Below are 18,585 nucleotides of genomic sequence, written 5' to 3' on the forward strand. Positions count from 1 at the left end.
ATGCTATTACTCACACCCGGCTAGAGTTCCCAACTACGTGAATCACCGATGGCAATTGAATGGAAGGAAAGCTTTAAGAGTGTCCCTGTGAGAGCTGCTGGATGTGCACAGTGTGGAGTGGGCTGCGGTGAAGTGACAGTTCAGAGGATGGAGACAGTAGCTGCATGTCTCCAGTAGGCGCACTCACCACTGATTTACATGCAGCAATAATGCAGATATTACTGCAACTTGATTCATGCATCAGTTTCTTGTGGGATGGGGCAAGTAGGCGGTTTGCTCATCTCAACCAGGTCGTCTGGGAGCTTAGTACACACTACAAAGAATTATATAGAATTTACAGCACAGAAACAGGCCATTCGGCCCATCTGGCCCATAAGCCTCCTCCCACCCCTCTTCTTCACACCCTATCAACATATCCTTCTATTCCTTTTTCCCTCATGTGCTTATCCATCTTCCCCATAAATGCATCTATGCTATTCGCCTCAACAACCCCTTTTGGTAGCGAGTGAGGAGTGATGAGCTGGGTTCTAGCTGCTAAAAGTGGGGGAATGGTCGGTGATGTAATAAAACTCACTGCACAGTTGGTTTGAGTATAAAGCAAGGCTTTAATCAACTTGTTTCAGAACATGGAGGTCTAGTTGTACTTCACTAGTTCCTTGTCTTACAAAATGTCCCTGAGCAAGCTGGGCCCACGCCCGAGTATTTATACTCCTTGGACAGCGCCACCAGCTGGCCATCCAGCGTTATCTCATGAGTAGTTTCTTTATGATGATGAGATTTGTAACAGTAATTACCCTATCAGATAACTCAAACATTCCACCCCAGTGTGGAACTAATCAGCTCAGAGGGTAGAACTGTCACCAAGCGGGGAATTGGGGAGGAGCTCAGATTTTTGGCCGAGGGCTTTTGAAACCCACAAATACAAATTTAAAAAACGACCCTCGCCTCCTCACTTATGCCAGGGGTATCTACCCCGAAATATTGCACATCAGAGCACTGATTTGAGGGTGGTCATAAGAATATAAGAAATAGGAGCAGAAGCATTTGGATGAGCACTTGAAATGCCATTGCATACAAGGCTATGGACCAAATGCTGGAAAATGGGATTAGACTGGACAGGGATGGATGGGCGGCGCAGACACGATGGGCCGAAGGGCCTCTTTCTGTGCTGTAAAACTCTATGACTCTATGACTCTATGACTCTATGAGTAGCCCTTTCGGCCCTTCGAGCCTGCTCCCCCATTCAATAAGATCATGGCTGACCTTCTACCTCAACTCCACCTTCCCGCACTATCCCCATATCCCTCGATTCCCTTAGTATCCAAAAATCTATCGGTCTCTGTCCTGAATATACTCAACATAGAGGTTACCTCTAACGCACATTGGTTGGGTTCTTCCCTACTGCCACCTTAGAAAGAAAAAACTTGCATTTATACAGTGCTTGATCACAACTTCTGGACATTCCAACGTGCTTTAGAAGCAATGATTTACTATTGAAGTGCTGTCACTGTTGTTGTGTAGGCAAACCTGACAGCCAATTCGCACACAGCCAGGTCACACAAACAGCAACTGGCTGAGTGACCAGATAATCTGCTTTTTGGCGGTGTTGGCTGATGGAGGAATGCTGGCCGGGACATCAAGAGAACTCCCCCTGCTCTTTTTTTTGAATAGTGTCGAAATTAGATCTAACAAACATCTACCTACAACTTGAGTTAGATGACGAGTCCAAGTCATGCTTGACTATAAATACTCACCGAGGCCTATATCAGTTCAATAGGCTACCATTTGGAGTGTCTTCTGCCATCGACATATTCTAGGGGGTGATGAACCAAATTTTGCAAGGGATTGAAGGGGTAGTGTGTTATTTGGATGACATACTCATTTTAGCACCAAACAGGCGAATCCATGATGAGGTGTTGAATGAAGTGCTCAAACGGCTAGAGAAGCACGGAGTACAAGTGACAGCTCACAAGTGTGAGTTGTTTCAAAACTCAGTGGGGTACTTAGGACACAGAGTAGACTAAGATGGTTTACACCCAACCAAGGGAAAGCTGGATGCAGTCAGAAATGCACCCACTCCCAAGAATGTCTCTGAACCTCGATCATTTTTGGGTCTTTTGAATTATTACGGAAAGTTCCTCCTAAACTTGGCTACATTGTTAAATCCACTGAATGAACTGTTGAGAAAACCCTTGGAAGTGGTCAAAAGAATGCGACACAGCATTCAAAGAGTGTAAAAGCCAGTTAGTAGAGAGTACCATGTTAGTTCACTATGATGTATCGAAGGAGATCAAGCTAGCGTGTGACGCCTCTCCGTATGGAGTTGGGGCAGTGATCTCTCATGTACTAGATAGAGGGGAGGAGAGACCAATTGCTTTTGCTTCACGCACTCTCAGTGCCAGTGAACGGAATTATGCGCAGATCGAAAGGGAAGCTTTGTCATAGATTTTTGGGGTCAAGAAGTTCCACAAATACTTGTTTGGCCGTAAGTTTACCATAGTTACTGACCATAAGCCCTTGACAGCAATCCTCCATCCAAAGTCCCCAGTTCTAACCTTAGCTGCAGCCCGAATGCAGAGATGGGCTTTGATTTTGTCAGTGTATACATATGACATTGAGTACAGAGGATCAGCTGATCACAGTAATGCTGATGCTATGTTCAGGTTGCCATCCCCATCACAAGTTACACCCAATAAGGAAGAAGTGTTCTATTTCTCATACATTGATGAGCTGCCAGTCACAGCTGAAGAGATTGGTAGGGCAACCAAACGTGACCCAATTATGTCAAAGGTGTATGATTACATAGCAAATGGATGGCTAAACCAGGTATCAGAGGAAGATATCCATCCATACTTCATTCGTAGGAATGAATTGTCAGTGGATAAAGATTGTATCATGTGGGGAGCAAGAGTGGTTAACCCAAATAGGTTCAGGTCTAAATTGTTAGGAGATCTTCATGACCAGCACCTGGGAATGTGCTTGACCAAGAGCTTTGCACGCAATTACTTATGGTGCCAGGTTTAGAAAAAGAGATAGAGTACATAGTTAGTCAGTGTACAACATGTCAATCGGTGAGCAAGAAACCACCATCAGTACCATTACAGCCATCGAAATGGCCTCCCAGAGTGTGGCAAAGGTTGCATGTAGATTTTGCTGAACTAGAAGGGCAGAAATTGTTCATAGTGATAGATAGTCACTCGAAGTGGGTAGAAGTGTTTCCCATGCGGATAATAACAACAAGCAAAACACTAGACAATTTGCGACGATTGTTTTCTTCATACAGCCTCCCAGAAGAAATTGTGTCTGATAATGGGCTGCAATTTTGTTCAGAAGAGTTCACACAGTTCATAAGCAGAAATGGTGTGAAACATACCAAAGTTTCACTGTACCACCCTGCTTCAAATGGTGCAGCAGAGCGCACAGTACAAATTGTCAAACATGCCCTCATCAAGCAAACGTTGGACCCAAATCCAAAGAAACATCAGTTGTCGTTGGACCACAAACTGGCAAATTTTCTGATTACCTATTGGAATACTCCACATACCACTACTGGTAGAAAACCAGCAGAGTTGTTTCTCAAACAACAGCCACGAACCAGGTTCTCGTTGTTAAAGCACAGTCCGTAGAGGAGAAACAATCAAGGCAGAAAGAGAGTCGTGATAAAGATAGAGTTAGAGAGAGAAGTGTGACGTTGAACCAAAAGGTTAGAGTGAAGAACCATCACCATAAATGGTTAACGTGGTTACCAGGAAGAGTAGTGAAGATATGTGGCCCTCGCACATATTTGGTCAAGATGTTTGATTATGGAAAGGTTAGGTTTGTTCACATTGATCATACCTTACCTACAGATGTAGAAGGAGTTGAAAGCTGGGATGATTCAATTTATTCCGATGAGTCAGTTAGTTTTGTTATAAGTCGAGTACCGGTAGCAAATCCTACATCAGACGTACCAGAAACAAATCCAAGACAAAGTCAGAATTTAAGTCTGAGCCCGAATCAGGCAGACAAACAGTCTGAACGCATAGGGAGTCCAAATGTAGATCAAGGTCAGCCCTTGGAGAAAAATTCTCCGCAGGCTCAGCCTAGAATGAGTCAAAGTCCAACAACCAGATCTGAAAATTCTGTTCAAGAAAGAAGGTATCCTCTTCAAAACAGAAAACCAGTGGTTAAGTTTAATCTGTAAATATGGGAAATAAGTTCATATCTTTTGTTTGTGTTACAGAATTGTATAGTAGAATTTGGAAACATAAAATGGGTTCCATTTGAGAAATGTATACCAAGAGTTGTATAAACCATGCAAGTCATGTACAATGACTATTTGCGACGATTAACTTCTTCAATAAGGAGGGTGAAGTGTAATAGAGCCACCTGGTGGACTACTGATGTATATAATAATAAAGCCAAGTGCAGTACAGTTCTTACCAGAAGCCATGTTGTGCTGTTGTATATATATGCTGTGTCTCAAGATATCACAGTAATGTAATATTTTGAGAGGACAGCTTATTAGGTTTTAAGGGTAAATGCCGGCCAGACAAGCACAGATCAGTTAGTTAAATCCAGTAAATCTAAACGCTGCACAGTACAAAATGGCCGCCTAGAGCTATCTGCATGATGCAGTATAGCAACCCCTACCCAAGGGTGGTGGAGAGGAGTGACTGGCTGAAGAAAGAAAAGCACTATTTCAAACCTGTGGTGCTGTTTTCATGCAGGCTGCCAGAAGAAAATGCTGAGTAAAAGGGCTTGGCTACTGTTGGCAGACGGCAGGAAGCAGAGTCCTAGGCCCCCGATTTTCTGGCTGCCGTCGGGCGGCTTTTCATGCGGCCAGGGGCCGAAAATCGGCGAAAAAGCGAGTCGGGACCCCCCCCCCGCCTGATTCCCCGCCCCGTCCGACTTTCGGACTGCCGTTTCCCCGCGCCCCGCTTCAGTCCCGGCCGCCGCTGGCGGGACTGGTCGTCGGAGCACTAACAAGCAATTATCTGCTTGTTGAAGTTGATTTTCCCGTGCCGTTGTGACTTTGGGGCTTTCCCCACCTGAAACCCGCCTGCGGGGAACCCCGCTGCTGAGAGCTGGCGTGAAGCTTGCTAGCTGTCAGCTGCAGGCAAGGAGAAGCTGCGATTTAAAGGGTCAGCACTTGTATGTTGAAGGACCTGGTTGTTGCAGGTTTGGGGCTACTTCTTCAAGGCTTAGGCACAGCTGTGGAAGGTTGGAGCCTCACACACTTCTCCAATGCGATCTCCTGGGAAGCCCCTCTCGCCACCCTCACTCAGCGCTTCCTCAGTGGAGGCATCTACGAGAAGCGTGGGACGCCTTTTTTTCCTTCCCTTCTTGCCATTAGAGGATCTCCAGCAGCAGAAGCGGCAGCAGCAGAACCAGGAACAGCATGATGAGCACCAGGAGCACCAGGCTGCTGCTCACTCACCTGAAGCTGCACAGGCCAGAAGGGCCAGCGCTTGGAAGTGGCTTGAGAGCACCTTGCTGCGCTTTAGGGGGCCATGGGGACCCGTATCTGCACTGGCAGTCCTACTCAGAAGGTCTTCCATGAGGATCTGGTTTCTCTGTTCAACAGATAGCCAACGCTCCTCAAGAGATATCATTCTCTTATGTGCACTCACCATGTTTTCCGTACCCTGGCGAGTTATCTCCTGCATGGAGGTTGCCAACCTTTCCATGGTGATGCGTTCATGCGCCAATGACTCCACAAAGGCTCTGCTCATGGTCGCTGTGGACTCCTCCATTCGCTCCACACTCGCAGCGACCCTGGAGACAAAACCTGCCAGAGACTCCTGCATCTGTGCATGGAGATCCATCATCTCTTCTCTTGCAGATGGACCCAGAGGCAGAGGGTCGACATGCAGCGCAGCTGAGCTGAGCTGGCAGAGTCCTGCGCCCTCCGACGAGGACTCTCCACTGTTGTCCCTGTCTCTAGAATCTGCTGAGGCTCACTTGTGAGCTGTGAAACACCAGGTGACAACACTACTCTATGTCCCGAAGGTCCCCCCGATGTGTGAGTGTCTGCGCTGGTGCTGGGTGCGCTTACTTCTGCTGACGCTGCACCCTCAGAGGTTGGAGCTTCCTCTGAGGAGTCTGGCTGCACAGCCTCTTCCTCCTCCACAGTGAGGACGGGGGCTCTGGATGGTACTGTGGGGGAGTAAAGGAAGGAGATAGAGATGTAATGCCAAGGTTCTTCTGGTGACTCCCAGCGAGTTGGCATCTGCTGACACCTGCATCCATGCAGCATTGGTCTCAGTGGGAGGCCTCTTCCTCCCTGACCTAGGGAAGAGGACCTCCCTGTGGGCCCTAACCCCATCCAATAATGCCTGCAGTGAAGCCTCGTCGAATTTGGAGGCAGCTCGAGGTCTGGCACTGCCCACAGCTGCTGCAGGCTCCTCTGCCATCCTGTGTGGTTCGTTTGGAAGCCTTCAGAGGATGCAGTGCTTGCTACGGACCTTGAAAGTACCACGAATGATGACATCATACTGTGGGGATTTCTGACTCGAATTGGACAATTAGCAAGGCTTTCCACATGCTGGGAATTAATTGGCCACTTGAGGGAAAATTACGTGGAGCTGGCTGACACTTTTTTATGTGTGTCAGAAACCCCACATTCGGGGAAATCCGACCATTCCCCACACAAGCTGAAAATCGGGGCCCTAGACTCGGGCCTGTGAGAGGGGCTGTTTTTTATTCCGGTATGAAGAAATTCTTCATTGAAGTATCTGCTGGCCTTAGACAGCAGCTGCCCAGTCGGCCTGTCCCTGCGTATTCCCACCTGGGATGCAGCTGCTCAGATCCACGCCCGACAGAACAACAGGAAGAGTTCCAGGAGATCTCTCGGGGGGGCGGTGATCCAATTTCTTTTTCTTGTGAACAATTGAGGCATTTGATCGGCCATTCACCTTCCAAAAGGTTCAAAGTTTAAAAGGCGGGGGGTGGGGGGTGGGCTTAACCCCTTTCATCGGACACCTCCTCATGTCACTATTACCTTTCGAAAGTCCCAAAGCACCATCATTGAATTCACTGCCATGTAGCAACAGCTTCCAATGTCACAAATCTTCCAATGGTTAGAGAAGGGAGTGTCACCTTTGGGACGACTGCTAAAGGTCACACAGTGAACTATGACCTGGTTCTGTAAATCGCTTCAACTCAACCTCCTTCATCTCCAGTGTTACACAAGGCAGCCCATTGACATCGCATGCCACAGGCGTTGAGAGTGCTGAATGGCCTTTCCTTACATAGAAAAATATCTCATCTTGTATATTAAAAAAAACAACTGAAAGTGCGGGAAATCTCAAATCAGAACAGAAAATGCTGGAAATACACAGCAGATCAGTCAGCATCCATAGAGAGAGGAAATACAAGATAGAAAGAACTTGCATTTATATAGCGCCTTTCACGACCTCAGAACGTCCCAAAGCGCTTTACAGCCAATGAAGTACTTTTGAAGTGTAGTCACTGTTGCAACGTGGGAAATGCGGCAGCCAATTTGCGCTCAGCAAGCTCCCACTAACAGCAATGTGATAATGACCAGATCATCTGTTTTAGTGATGTTGGTTGAGGGATAAATATAGGCCAGGACATCGGGGAGACCTCCCCTACTCTTCTTCGAAATAGTGGCCATGGGAACTTTTACGTCCACCTGAGAGAGCAGACGGGGCCTCGGTTTCACCTCAGGGGTTGTCCCAAATCTCTGCCCTAATTCCGGAAAACAAAATTCACCCCCACCTAGAATCTTGCTCAAATGAACTATGTTCTGGTGGTATCGAGATAGTTTTCGGTTTGCAAGCTTGGATTCCCCACCACGCGCGCTGTTATGACCAACATGGAGAGAATCCAATAGCAATTTCAACAAATCAAAAGAAAAAGAAAGAAACGGCAAACGCGGGAAACCTGAAACAAAAACAGAAATGCGTGGCCGGTCTGACATTCTCTGTGCAGAGAAAGGGCGGGTTAACGTCTCAGATGTAACCTGGTGTATATAGAGATGCCAAATCTCCAGGATTGGCCTGGAGTCTCCAGGAATTAAAGACTTATCTCCAGGACACTGCTGCGGGAGAAAAATCATAGGGGCAATAAAAAATTGTGGGTTTTTTTTCATTTCCTTTGATCACTTTTGTTTATTAGTTAATAAAAATATTGGCGATGGGCGGGTGGGAAAAGGCTGTGTGACTGGGCATGGGCGGTTAGGGGAGGGAGGTCATATGTTGTAACCTCCAGGAATGAGTCCAAGCAGGGTTGGCAACCCTAGGTATATACCTGAACCGTTAACTTGTCTTTTGGGGTATAGTGGTTCCAGCTGACGGGCCCGCTCTGTATTTCCAGCTTTTTGTTAAAGAGGAAGAAAGCTACCCGCAACTTGTAGATATTCAGAGACAATGGACAATAGAAACCTGACCGCATTTTGAAGTCAATGGACGGCCAAACCCCAGCGCCTGCTTTACAGCCGGGTGGCAAGTTGACGATCCATCCCAGTGTCACCACAGCCAGAACTGTGCGCTGCTCAATCACAGTTCATCAGTACTGACTGGTGAAGAGGTCAGGGGGCAGCAGTAATACAACAATAACAACAACTTGTATTTATATAGCGCCTTTAACATAGTAAAACGCCCCAAGGTGCTTCACAGGAGTATTAGAAGACAAAATAAATTGACACCGAGCCACATAAGGAGAAATTAGGGCAGGTGGCCCAAAGCTTGGTCAAAGAGGTAGGTTTGAAGGAGCGTCTTAAAGGAGGAAAGAGAGGTAGAGAGGCGGAGAGGTTTAGGGAGGGAATTCCAGAGCTTAGGGCCGAGGCAACAGAAGGCATGGACACCAAAGGTTGAGCGATTATAATCAGGGATGCTCAAGAGGGCAGAATTAGAGGAGCGCAGTTATCTCGGGAGGTTGTGGGGCTGAAGGAGATTACAGAGATAGGGAGGGGCGAGGCCATGGAGGGATTTGAAAACAAGGATGAGAATTTTGAAATCACGGCATTGCTTAACCGGGAGCCAATGTAGGTCAGCGAGCACAGGGGTGATGGGTGAACGGGACTTGGTGCGAGTTAGGGCATGGGCAGCCGAGTTTTGGATGACCTCAGGTTTACGTAGGGTAGAATGTGGGAGGCCAGCCAGGAGTGCGTTGGAATAGTCAAGTCTAGAGGTAACAAAGGCATGGATGAGGGTTTCAGCAGCTGAGCTGAGGCAAGGGCGGAGACAGGTGATGTTATGGAGGTGGAAATAGGCGGTCTTTGTTATGCTGCGGATATGTGGTCGGAAGCCCATTTCAGGGTCAAATATGACACCAAGGTTGCGAACAGTCTGGTTCAGCCTCAGACAAATGTTAGGGAGAGGGATGGAGTCGGTTGCTAGGGAACGGAGTTTGTGGCGGGGACCGAAAACAATGGCTTCGGTCTTCCCAATATTTAATTGGAGAAAATTTCTACTCATCCAGAACTGGATGTCGGACAAGCAGTCTGACAATTTAGAGATCGTGGAGAGGTCGAGAGAAGTGGTGGTGAGGTAAAGCTGGGTGTCATCAGCGTACATGTGGAAACTGACACAGGAGTCATGCCATTGAAAGTGTTTGGTGGTGCTGTAACATTTTGAGATGTTTATGTGTATGTGTGTGTTTCAAGGCAAGTGGCCTGTTGGGTTACTTTGGCCTTTTTTAAGCTGTGTGAGTCAGAGGGCCACGAGGTTTAAGAGCGACTTGTTCCTATTTCAATGGGCGTTTGTTTCTCTAGGGTTGACACTTGGTTACAGCATCTTTGTGTTTCTTTCAGGAGAAGGCCTTGTATAACCAGATTCCCAGTCAGATTCCCATTGAATCGGATAACATCCCCACAGCCCAGAACGCAGTCTCCACACCGACTATGACACAGGAGATGCACGCCATCACAAACAATGGTTCCGACCCTTTCCTCAGCAGGCAAGTTGTGTTTCAATTCACAGGACAGGAATAGCCCAGAAGTAGCTGATACTGACCGTTTTTTATACCAGAGATTTTGATTTAATACAGTGTTAATAACAGAATTCCCTTTCTCCCCCACCTACCCCCTCTTCACCCCCCCCCCCTCCCCACCACCACCACTGTTCCCCACTGGTTTTCATATACAGTGGACCATACCACTCACGGCAGGCAAGTGCAGACAGTGGCTTAGGATTAGGAAGGACACCTGAAGACTTTCTGGGTCATGTGGAGGAAATGGATACAGGTGAGTTCATTGAAATGAGGCTCGTTTTCTTTCTTGACTGTATAACACGGGTCTTTGTGGATGTGTTGATACCACTGAACCTTGAACGTGTAACTAGTTTATTAAGAAATGTTTTGGTATAAACTACACATATAAAAATTAAAAAAGTACAATTGACAAATCTAACAATCAAAGCAATATGAAGTAAACTAAAAGAGAGACCAATTTAAATATACATTTAGCACCAGAGGGATATCTTCTAACATATGTTGAATATCTCTATTTGTGGTGGATTTACTGTATTTGGTGTTACAGGTACCTAATAAACCAAAAACCTGGAGCAGGAATTCAATACAATGGGAATAGATTAGGAATGGCTTGGCTCATTGGAATTCTATACAATGTGAGTGAATGGGAAATGCTTGGGTCCATTGTATAAACTTCCAATACATTGTATGGAATTCCAATGGACCAAACTGCTTGCCATACTCACATTGTATAAAATTCCAATGCATTGTATGGAATTCCAATGTGAGTGAATGGCAAGCAGTTTGGTCCATTGGAATTTTATACAAGATTATAGGGTCCGGAATTTACGGAAGGTTCTCCCGATCTCGTCAATAGGAGATTGGCGAAACGCCCGGAGAAATGGCACAAGTGGCCTTTTTGGCAATTTATGCCGTTTCTTCAGGGGTTATGGGAAGTGGTTTGGTCCATTGGAATTCTAGGCAAGTGTTGCATTTCTATACAATGCGATGGATAGGAAGTGGAAACCAAACTACTGTGGCTGCTGGAAATCTGAAACATCGCCAGAAAATGCTGGAAACACTCAGCAGGTCAGGCAGCATCAATAAAGAAAGGGAAAAATGATAGCGCTTCAGGTATAACATACGAACATGCGTACGAAAATGATGGGCAAGCAAAGACCAGCTGATCCATCAAGCCTACCCATCGCATCTATAAAGAGAGGAAACACGTTAACATTTCAGGTTTAACCCTATGCCTGAAACTTTAACATTTCTTTCCTTCTTTATCGATGTTTCCTCACTTGCTGAATTTTTCCAGAATTTTCCAGGGGATTTTTGGACAGGAAGTGGTTTGGTCCATATTCGTTCCACACGATGGAAGTGAATGGGGATTCGTTTGGTTCATTGGATGCTTATAGACGTTCTGGCCTATAGAACTCAGTCCCAAACTGGGCAGTCCACTTACCGACTGAGTCATTGCGAGAGCTTAACATAAGAACATAAGAAATAGGAGCAGGAGTAGGCCATTCGGCCCTTCGAGCCTGCTCCACCATTCAATAAGATCATGGCTGATCTTCTACTTCATCTCAACTTTCCTGCACTATCCCCATATCCCTTGATTCCCTTAATATTCAAAAATCTATCGATCTCTGTCTTGAATATGCTCAATGACTGAGCCTCCACAGCCCTCTGGGGTAGAGAATTCCAAAGATTCACCACCCTCTGAGTGAAGAAATTTTTCCTCATCTCAGTCCTAAATGGCCGACCCCTTATTCTGTGACCCCTGGTTCTAGACTCCCCAGCCAGGGGAAACATCCTCCCTGCACCTACCCTGTCAAGCCCTGTAAGAATTTTGTATGTTTCAATGAGATCACCTCTCATTCTTCTAAACTCTAGAGAATATAGGCCTAGTCTACTCAATCTCTCCTCATAGGACAACCCGCCCCCCATCCCAGGAACCAGACTGGTGAACCTTTGTTGCACTCCCTCTATGGCAAGTATATCCTAATATCCTTCCTTAGGTAAAGAGACCAAAACTGTACACAATATTCCAGGTGTAGTCTCACCAGGGCCCTATATAATTGCAGCAAGAGGTCTTTACTCTTATACTCAAATCCTCTTTGTAATAAAGGCCAACATACTATTTGCTTTCCTAATTGCTTGCTGTACCTGCATGTTAACTTTCAGTGATTCGTGTACAAGGACACCCAGGTCCCTCTGAACACCAACATTTCCTAATCTCTCACCATTTAAAAAATACTCTGCTTTTCTATTTTTCCGACCAAAGTGGATAACTTCACATTTCTCCGCATTATATTCCATTTGCCATGTTCTTGCCCACTCACTTAGCCTGTCTATATCCTCTTGAAGCCTCCTTGCAGCCTCCTCACAATTTACATTCCCACACAGCTTTGTATCATCCAGCTTGAGGTTTGAAAGAAACTGCTTGCATTACAAAGCAAATTACGACATGTTCAGGATATCCCAAAGTGCCTCACAACCAAACCTGTTAAGTAGACAAACGTGTTTGCTAGGTTTGTCAAGTTTGCCATTTTTAAGACAGACTGCGTGGTTTATTGTAGTTGAGCCAGTGATTTAAGTGTAAGGTAAATGTGCTAACACTTCTATGGAGCTCCAAGTAAGCCCGATTATGCTTCGCCCACAGGAGACATGGGGCAAACCACCATGACTGCAAATCAGCCCAGCCGCTTCCCTGACTTCCTGGACTCCCTGCCTGGCACCAACGTGGATCTCGGGACCCTGGAAGGGGAGGACCTGATGCCAAGCCTGCAGGAGCCCTTCGGATCGGACATCTTGCCTGACGTGGAGTCCAGCCTCAATCCTAAAGAGACTTTCCTCACTTGGTTGTAAGCACTTCGGGAAGCACGAGGAAGGAAGGAAGAAAGGAAAGAAAGAAAACTAAAATAAAAATTGAGATGGAGTTACCTTTTCTGCTTGGATCAGAGGCAAAGTGCCTCAAGTAGCGCTTTTTGTTTGCCTGATGACTCTTATGCTCTCCCCTACACCCCAAAGTGGTATATGCTTGTCATTTAAATAAAGAAAAGGCGGCTAGCAGTACTTTATATGAACTATATTCTTGAACTATCTCAATGTCTTTGACCTTCAACATATTCATGGGATTAACCTCTAGTAGAAGATCAAAGATTCCACTGCTTATCCTATTTTGCATGGCAAATGGGAGGATTTTTTTTTTCATTATTATAATATTATTATATTATTAGCAGCCAAAAGGAAGATGAAAATGAACCAAAGAGACGAGCCATTAGTTATTTTTTTTGTGTAATAGCGTGGCTGGAGTCTGTTTGGTTCGAGGTTGAAAGAAACACATTGGGGAAGTGGGGTGGGGTGGGGCGGGGGGGGGGGGGTTTAATGCAGGTAGTTGTGGTGACCTTTTATCAGAAGAATGAAGTGATACCAAACACTTCTCATCTATTTAACATGAACAGAGCTTTAAAAATTGTTTGTATTTGTTCAATATCAACAACAAAAAATGTACAAAGAATGGCCAAGTTTAGAGTCCGAGTTTTGCCACCGTGACGATGGTTAGTAGCCACTTGCACACAGGGACACCATTGTACTCTCGGTGGTTCATGCTGCAGTTATATATTACTCTGTAGTTTACTATTACTTAATTCTCGTGGCCTAGATGCCAATGCCGGCAGCCTCAGTAGATACAGGTTTGCCGCATTCACACGGCCTTCCTTTGTCTGCTGAATTTAGCGGAGGTGTTAAACCATTTAAAGCAAGCAGCGGTTAACCCCTCTGGAGAAACAGTGGACAGGGCAACTTGGTGTGAACACGCTGAGCCCCTTAATATCGCCTTCATTAGCTTCTAGGCTCATATCTTTTCAAAGCTTTGAAGATTATAACGTAGCTAAATTTAATTGTATACCCTAATAGTTTGTTATGTTACAACGTTAATGTGCTGTAAAATTAGACTTTGCAACAAAAAAAACTACCACGTTTTTATCAAGTGGCAACTTAGTTTTTTAAAAAACTTTTATTTTAATTATTACCATAACGAAACTCGGATTTGGGATTTTTATCACGTCAAGTACTCGAATCATTATACTTTTTTAAAAAATGGAACAGGAGCCTTTTTTCTTTCGTTGGTTCTTAAGTTAGAATTTGGAGTAATAAAAGTGGAAAAGCTGTAATGGATTGGGGAAGTTCAGGGTGGAACGAGATGTGTTGTGCTGGCTGGGAGTGGAAAGGAATGATGGAGTCGCACCTCTGTTGCGATGGGTCGTGGCTCAAAGGCCCATCCGAGGATGCCCTCATTACAAAATAATGCTCGATGTGCTGTTTCAAACAGTCTAACGGAGGTTTGCCCGATCCCACTTGACCAACGAGTGACTGACTCCCCTCCCACAGGGAGAGCCGCATCACCGATAATTTACAGAGTGGGGTGGAAGGGGGCGGGCGGGTGGGGGGAGTGGGGGTGGCATGTGCAAAATGAATTTTTGGCCAACATTAATCATTTAGTTAAATTACAAATAAGGTGAGGTTAGGCCTGATAATGCAGTCTGTGGCACGTCGGTGCTCAGCAAGTGTGGCACGTCGCAGTGTTTGATGTAAGGAATGGTGTTAAAAGTCCGTAATACAAAAGGAAAAATACTGCCGGATGCTGGAAATCTGAAATAAAAACAGGAAATGCTGGAAACTCTCAGCAGGTCAGGCAGCATCTGTGGAGAGAGAAACAGAGTTAACGTTTCAGGTCTGGGACCCTTTGTCGATCTGAAACGTTAACTCTGTTTCTCTCTCCACGGATGCTGCCTGACCTGCTGGGTATTTCCATCATTTTCTGTTTTTATTGAAAGCCCGTGGCCGTTTTGTTGGCTGCCCTTCCTCTGTATTCAGATGAGCAGCCAGCATTCGGAATCAGCCTGAGCTGTGGGCATGGAATTTACAGGCACCATTTTAAACCTCCCCCCCCCCCCCCCCCCCCCGCCCCCAACCCTCCTTTTGGTTTTAAAAAAGAAAAACTTATTGATGAGCAGTTACACAAAAAAGGTCTCTGAATGGAAAAGAGTGGAACAGATAATGATGCAGAATTGGATGGCAAAAGGCACTGAGCTCGTTTCACCCCACAGGCCACTCACTGTACTTTGCTCCAGTTAACTCTGTGGCTTTGTATGTGGGTCCTTCTCTGAATGACGCAGCCCAGGACCAGGCAGCATTCAGCGTACAAACAGGAGATATAAGGAGTCCAAAGATGTGCGGGTTAGGTTGATTGGCTATGATAAATTGACCCTTAGTGTTAGGGGGATTAAATACGTGGGGTTACGGGGATAGGGTGGGATATGTGTCGGTGCAGGCTCGATGGGCCGAAATGGCCTCTATCTGCACTGTGGGGTTTCTGTGATTCTGTGATTCTGTGATAAGCCTAAATTAGATCTTCATTGATGTTTGAAGGTGGATCAGGTAGATGAGTGTCAGCTCCTGCTGGCATATCATGTCATCTTTCGATTAGGCACTCTACAGCCCTCTGAACTCAACATAGAGTTCAACAATTTCAGATCATAACCTCGGCCCCTTTCATCATTATATATATATATTTACTCCTTTTTTTAATCCACGCTTTCGTCTGGGCTTTTTTCTTCCCTCCCACAGCGCAGCTGTCCTTCATTCTGCCAGGGCCATTCACACTTCATCTAGAGCCATCCTTTATTCCTTGAATACCTCTTAATGTCTCTTAATCTCTCCTGCTTTCTATCCTATCACTGACCTTCCCTTTTGTTCTTTCACCCCCTCCCCCTTTTCCCAGCCCCCACTTGCTTTAAAATCGATCCCTTTTCCTGCTTTCTTTCCAGTTCTGACGAAGGGTCTTCGACCTGAAACGTTAACTCCGTTTCTCTCTCCATGGATGCTGCCCTGGCCTGCTGGGTTTTTCCAGCGTTTTCTGTTGTTATTTGGCATATCATGTCATCCTGGCCATGGCACATTGCTCAGACTCTCTTGCCTTAGTTGCGTGCGTTTCTAGAGGGGTTTGTTTTTGGGGTTGTGGGGAGGGGGTGGGGGGGGGATTGCGAGCGGCTGGATGGAGCTCCTTGTAGTAGTGAGGGTTTGCGGTCTTAGGGGAAGGAGAAAGGGCATTGCATGTTCAGGTTGGCCAATGGTGGGAGTGATGTTGATGGGAAGGCCCTTTTGCCTGGACCGTCCTTTCCTTCCACCATGGAGGGGGACGGGTAGTGGTGAGTGGTCAGAAAGGGTGTAGAAACAAATCGGGATAAGGAAACTGTCTTCATCTCTTTAATATAATCCTAATTTATCAACATCCTTCAGATTTGGGAGGCCCTTTCCTTGTAGAATTGGCACCGTGTCTGAATTTTTTTTTAAAAGCTTGGAATCTTAATGTGAGTTGAGTGAATTGCACTTTTAGACCTTATTAGTTGACCAGTTTCTCTTATTGTTGTGGTCAGAATTCATGCAAATCCACTGACTTTTTTGGCATCTCTACCAAACTCTGCTAATGCTGCAGCAATATCATTATATACTCAAACACGGGCAGTGAGGAGAATCTTTGCATCAAACACTCAGAATCTAAGCTGCTGAGGCAGTGGCGTCACTTGAGATAGCCCTGGCCTTCAAAATCTGGTTTGACCTGCTCTCTGGTGGTAGTTGGCCAAAGGGAATCGGCATTTATCCAAAGGGATTGGCTGCAGTGATCATTGCTGGTCATTACCTCACAATTATCTATCGAGTGGAGCGCGATATTTATCACAGCAGTTAGTGTAAGGGGAAAAGTCATTGTGTCGTCTCTATGTGTAATGAGGAACTGCGTGGAGGGAACAACGTTGGATTTGGAAAATAGGAATGCGGAGGGGAACAGATGAGCAGGCTGGGATAATAACAATATGTTAAGTATAATATTGGACAACCTGCGAAAGGGGTTCAGAGCTTGAATGCAACTCAGGCAAGGTCTACTTGCATGTACGTGAGTCTGTTTGAGCAACTGAGAACTTCTTCCAGTAAATGGGATGATTACTTTAAAAAATGTAACTTCTATTACAGTACAAGCATTTTCATAGATAGCTCGATCTATTCATACAGTGTGAACATGTATCATGTACGTGTCCTTATTTTTTGAACTTGGGTTATTTTGTACTGAGATGTGTGAGCATTGCATATAGCAAGGTATGCATACAGGTTGTCTGTAAACACAGTTCAGTTCTGGTTTAAATCCTTGCAGTCTTGTACAACAAGCTTTAAAAAAATAAATATAATTGGATTTTATCTTTTATGAGTGTTCTGTTTTCATTTTGCCTTGCACCCATTCTGCTCCGGATAAAAATCTTTCTCTATAAAATCCCACCATGGCCTTGCTCTGCCATCGCCTCCAACTCTGTACCCAGCTCATGCTCTGCACTCTGAGTCTGCATGCTCTTGAGTCAGAAGATTCTCGGTTCAAGTCCCACGCCAGAAACTTGAGCACAGGATCTAGGCTGACACGCCAGTGCAGTACCGAGAGCGTGCTGCACTGTCGGAGGTGGCGTCTTTCGGATGAGATGTTAAACCGAGGTCCCTTCTGCCCTCTCAGGTGGATGTAAAAGATTCCACGACACTATTTCAAAGAAGAGCAAGGGAGCCCAGGCTAATATCTCTGCAACCCCCTCGCGATCTTCCCTTCTGACCCGCGATCTCTTCAACAACCACCACACAGCCCCCCCTACCCCTGCGATCTCTCCTGCATTTCCAGGTTTCCTGGCCGCTACGAGAACATAGGTCTAGGCTATTGGCGGCACCGAGGGTAGGCAGCGATTGGCAGATGGTTTGCTTGAGGGGCCGATGGGTGAGGGGGTTGGAAAGCAGATACACTCCCGCTCCTCCTGGCTCACATTGAGTAGACTAGGCCTATATTCTCTAGAGTTTAGAAGAATGAGAGGTGATCTCATTGAAACATACAAAACTCTTACAGGGCTTGACAGGGTAGATGCAGGGAGGTTGTTTCCCCTGGCTGGGGAGTCTAGAACCAGGTGTCACAGTCTCAGAATAAGGGGTCAGCCATTTAGGACTGAGATGAGGAGAAATTTCTTCACTCAGAGGGTGGTGAATCTTTGGAATTCTCCACCTCAGAGGGCTGTGGAGGTTCAGTCATTGAGTATATTCAAGTCAGAGAGCGATAGATTTTTGAATGTTATGGGAATCAAGGGATATGGGGATAGTGCGGAAAGTGGAGATGAGGTAGAAGATCAGCCATGATCTTATTGAATGGCGGAGCAGGCTCGAAGGGCCGCATGACCTACTCCTGCTCCTATTTCTTCTGTTCTTATGTTCTTAAACAGCGCTATATAAAGCACTTACCTGCTGCAGCCAGCTGCTCCCATCTCCATTTCGCTGCCGGGTTTCCCGAGCCCTGGAAAACCCGGCCGGTAACCATTAAATTTAAATCAGGCTCCCAACTGCACCGTGGGAGGCTGATTTAAATATTGTGATGAAGTGTCATGCCTGTCCAAGATGGGTCACAGGCATGCTTTGCAACCTGCCACCGCAAAAATGACGGTAGATTGGGATCGCATTTCACGATTTTTAATTTTTAAAGCTCCGATCCTCTCCTACTGGTGGGGGGGGCGGGTGGGGGGGTGGGTGTTAATGTCAACCCCAAAGTTTTATTTAACCTCAGGTAATTCCCTGTGAACGAGATGCTGA

The 18,585-nt window shown here is 46.0% G+C and overlaps 1 protein-coding gene across 1 annotated transcript in view; it reads left to right on the forward strand.

The window, feature by feature from the left end:
* Positions 1 to 17,177, forward strand: part of wwtr1 (WW domain containing transcription regulator 1) — a 177,591-nt gene extending 160,414 nt beyond the window's left edge. Inside the window, exons 4-6 of the mRNA XM_085989828.1 lie at positions 9,758 to 9,903; positions 10,092 to 10,189; positions 12,581 to 17,177. Coding sequence (XP_085845954.1) covers positions 9,758 to 9,903; positions 10,092 to 10,189; positions 12,581 to 12,786 — 450 coding nt within the window. The 3' untranslated portion in view covers positions 12,787 to 17,177. The remainder of the gene's footprint in view (positions 1 to 9,757; positions 9,904 to 10,091; positions 10,190 to 12,580) is intronic.
* Positions 17,178 to 18,585: the final 1,408 nt, after the last annotated feature.

The sequence above is a fragment of the Somniosus microcephalus genome, chromosome 6 (genome assembly GCF_052327205.1).
Source record: "Somniosus microcephalus isolate GS21.2 chromosome 6, FLI_Smic_1.0, whole genome shotgun sequence".
Taxonomy (NCBI): Eukaryota; Metazoa; Chordata; class Chondrichthyes; order Squaliformes; family Somniosidae; genus Somniosus; species Somniosus microcephalus.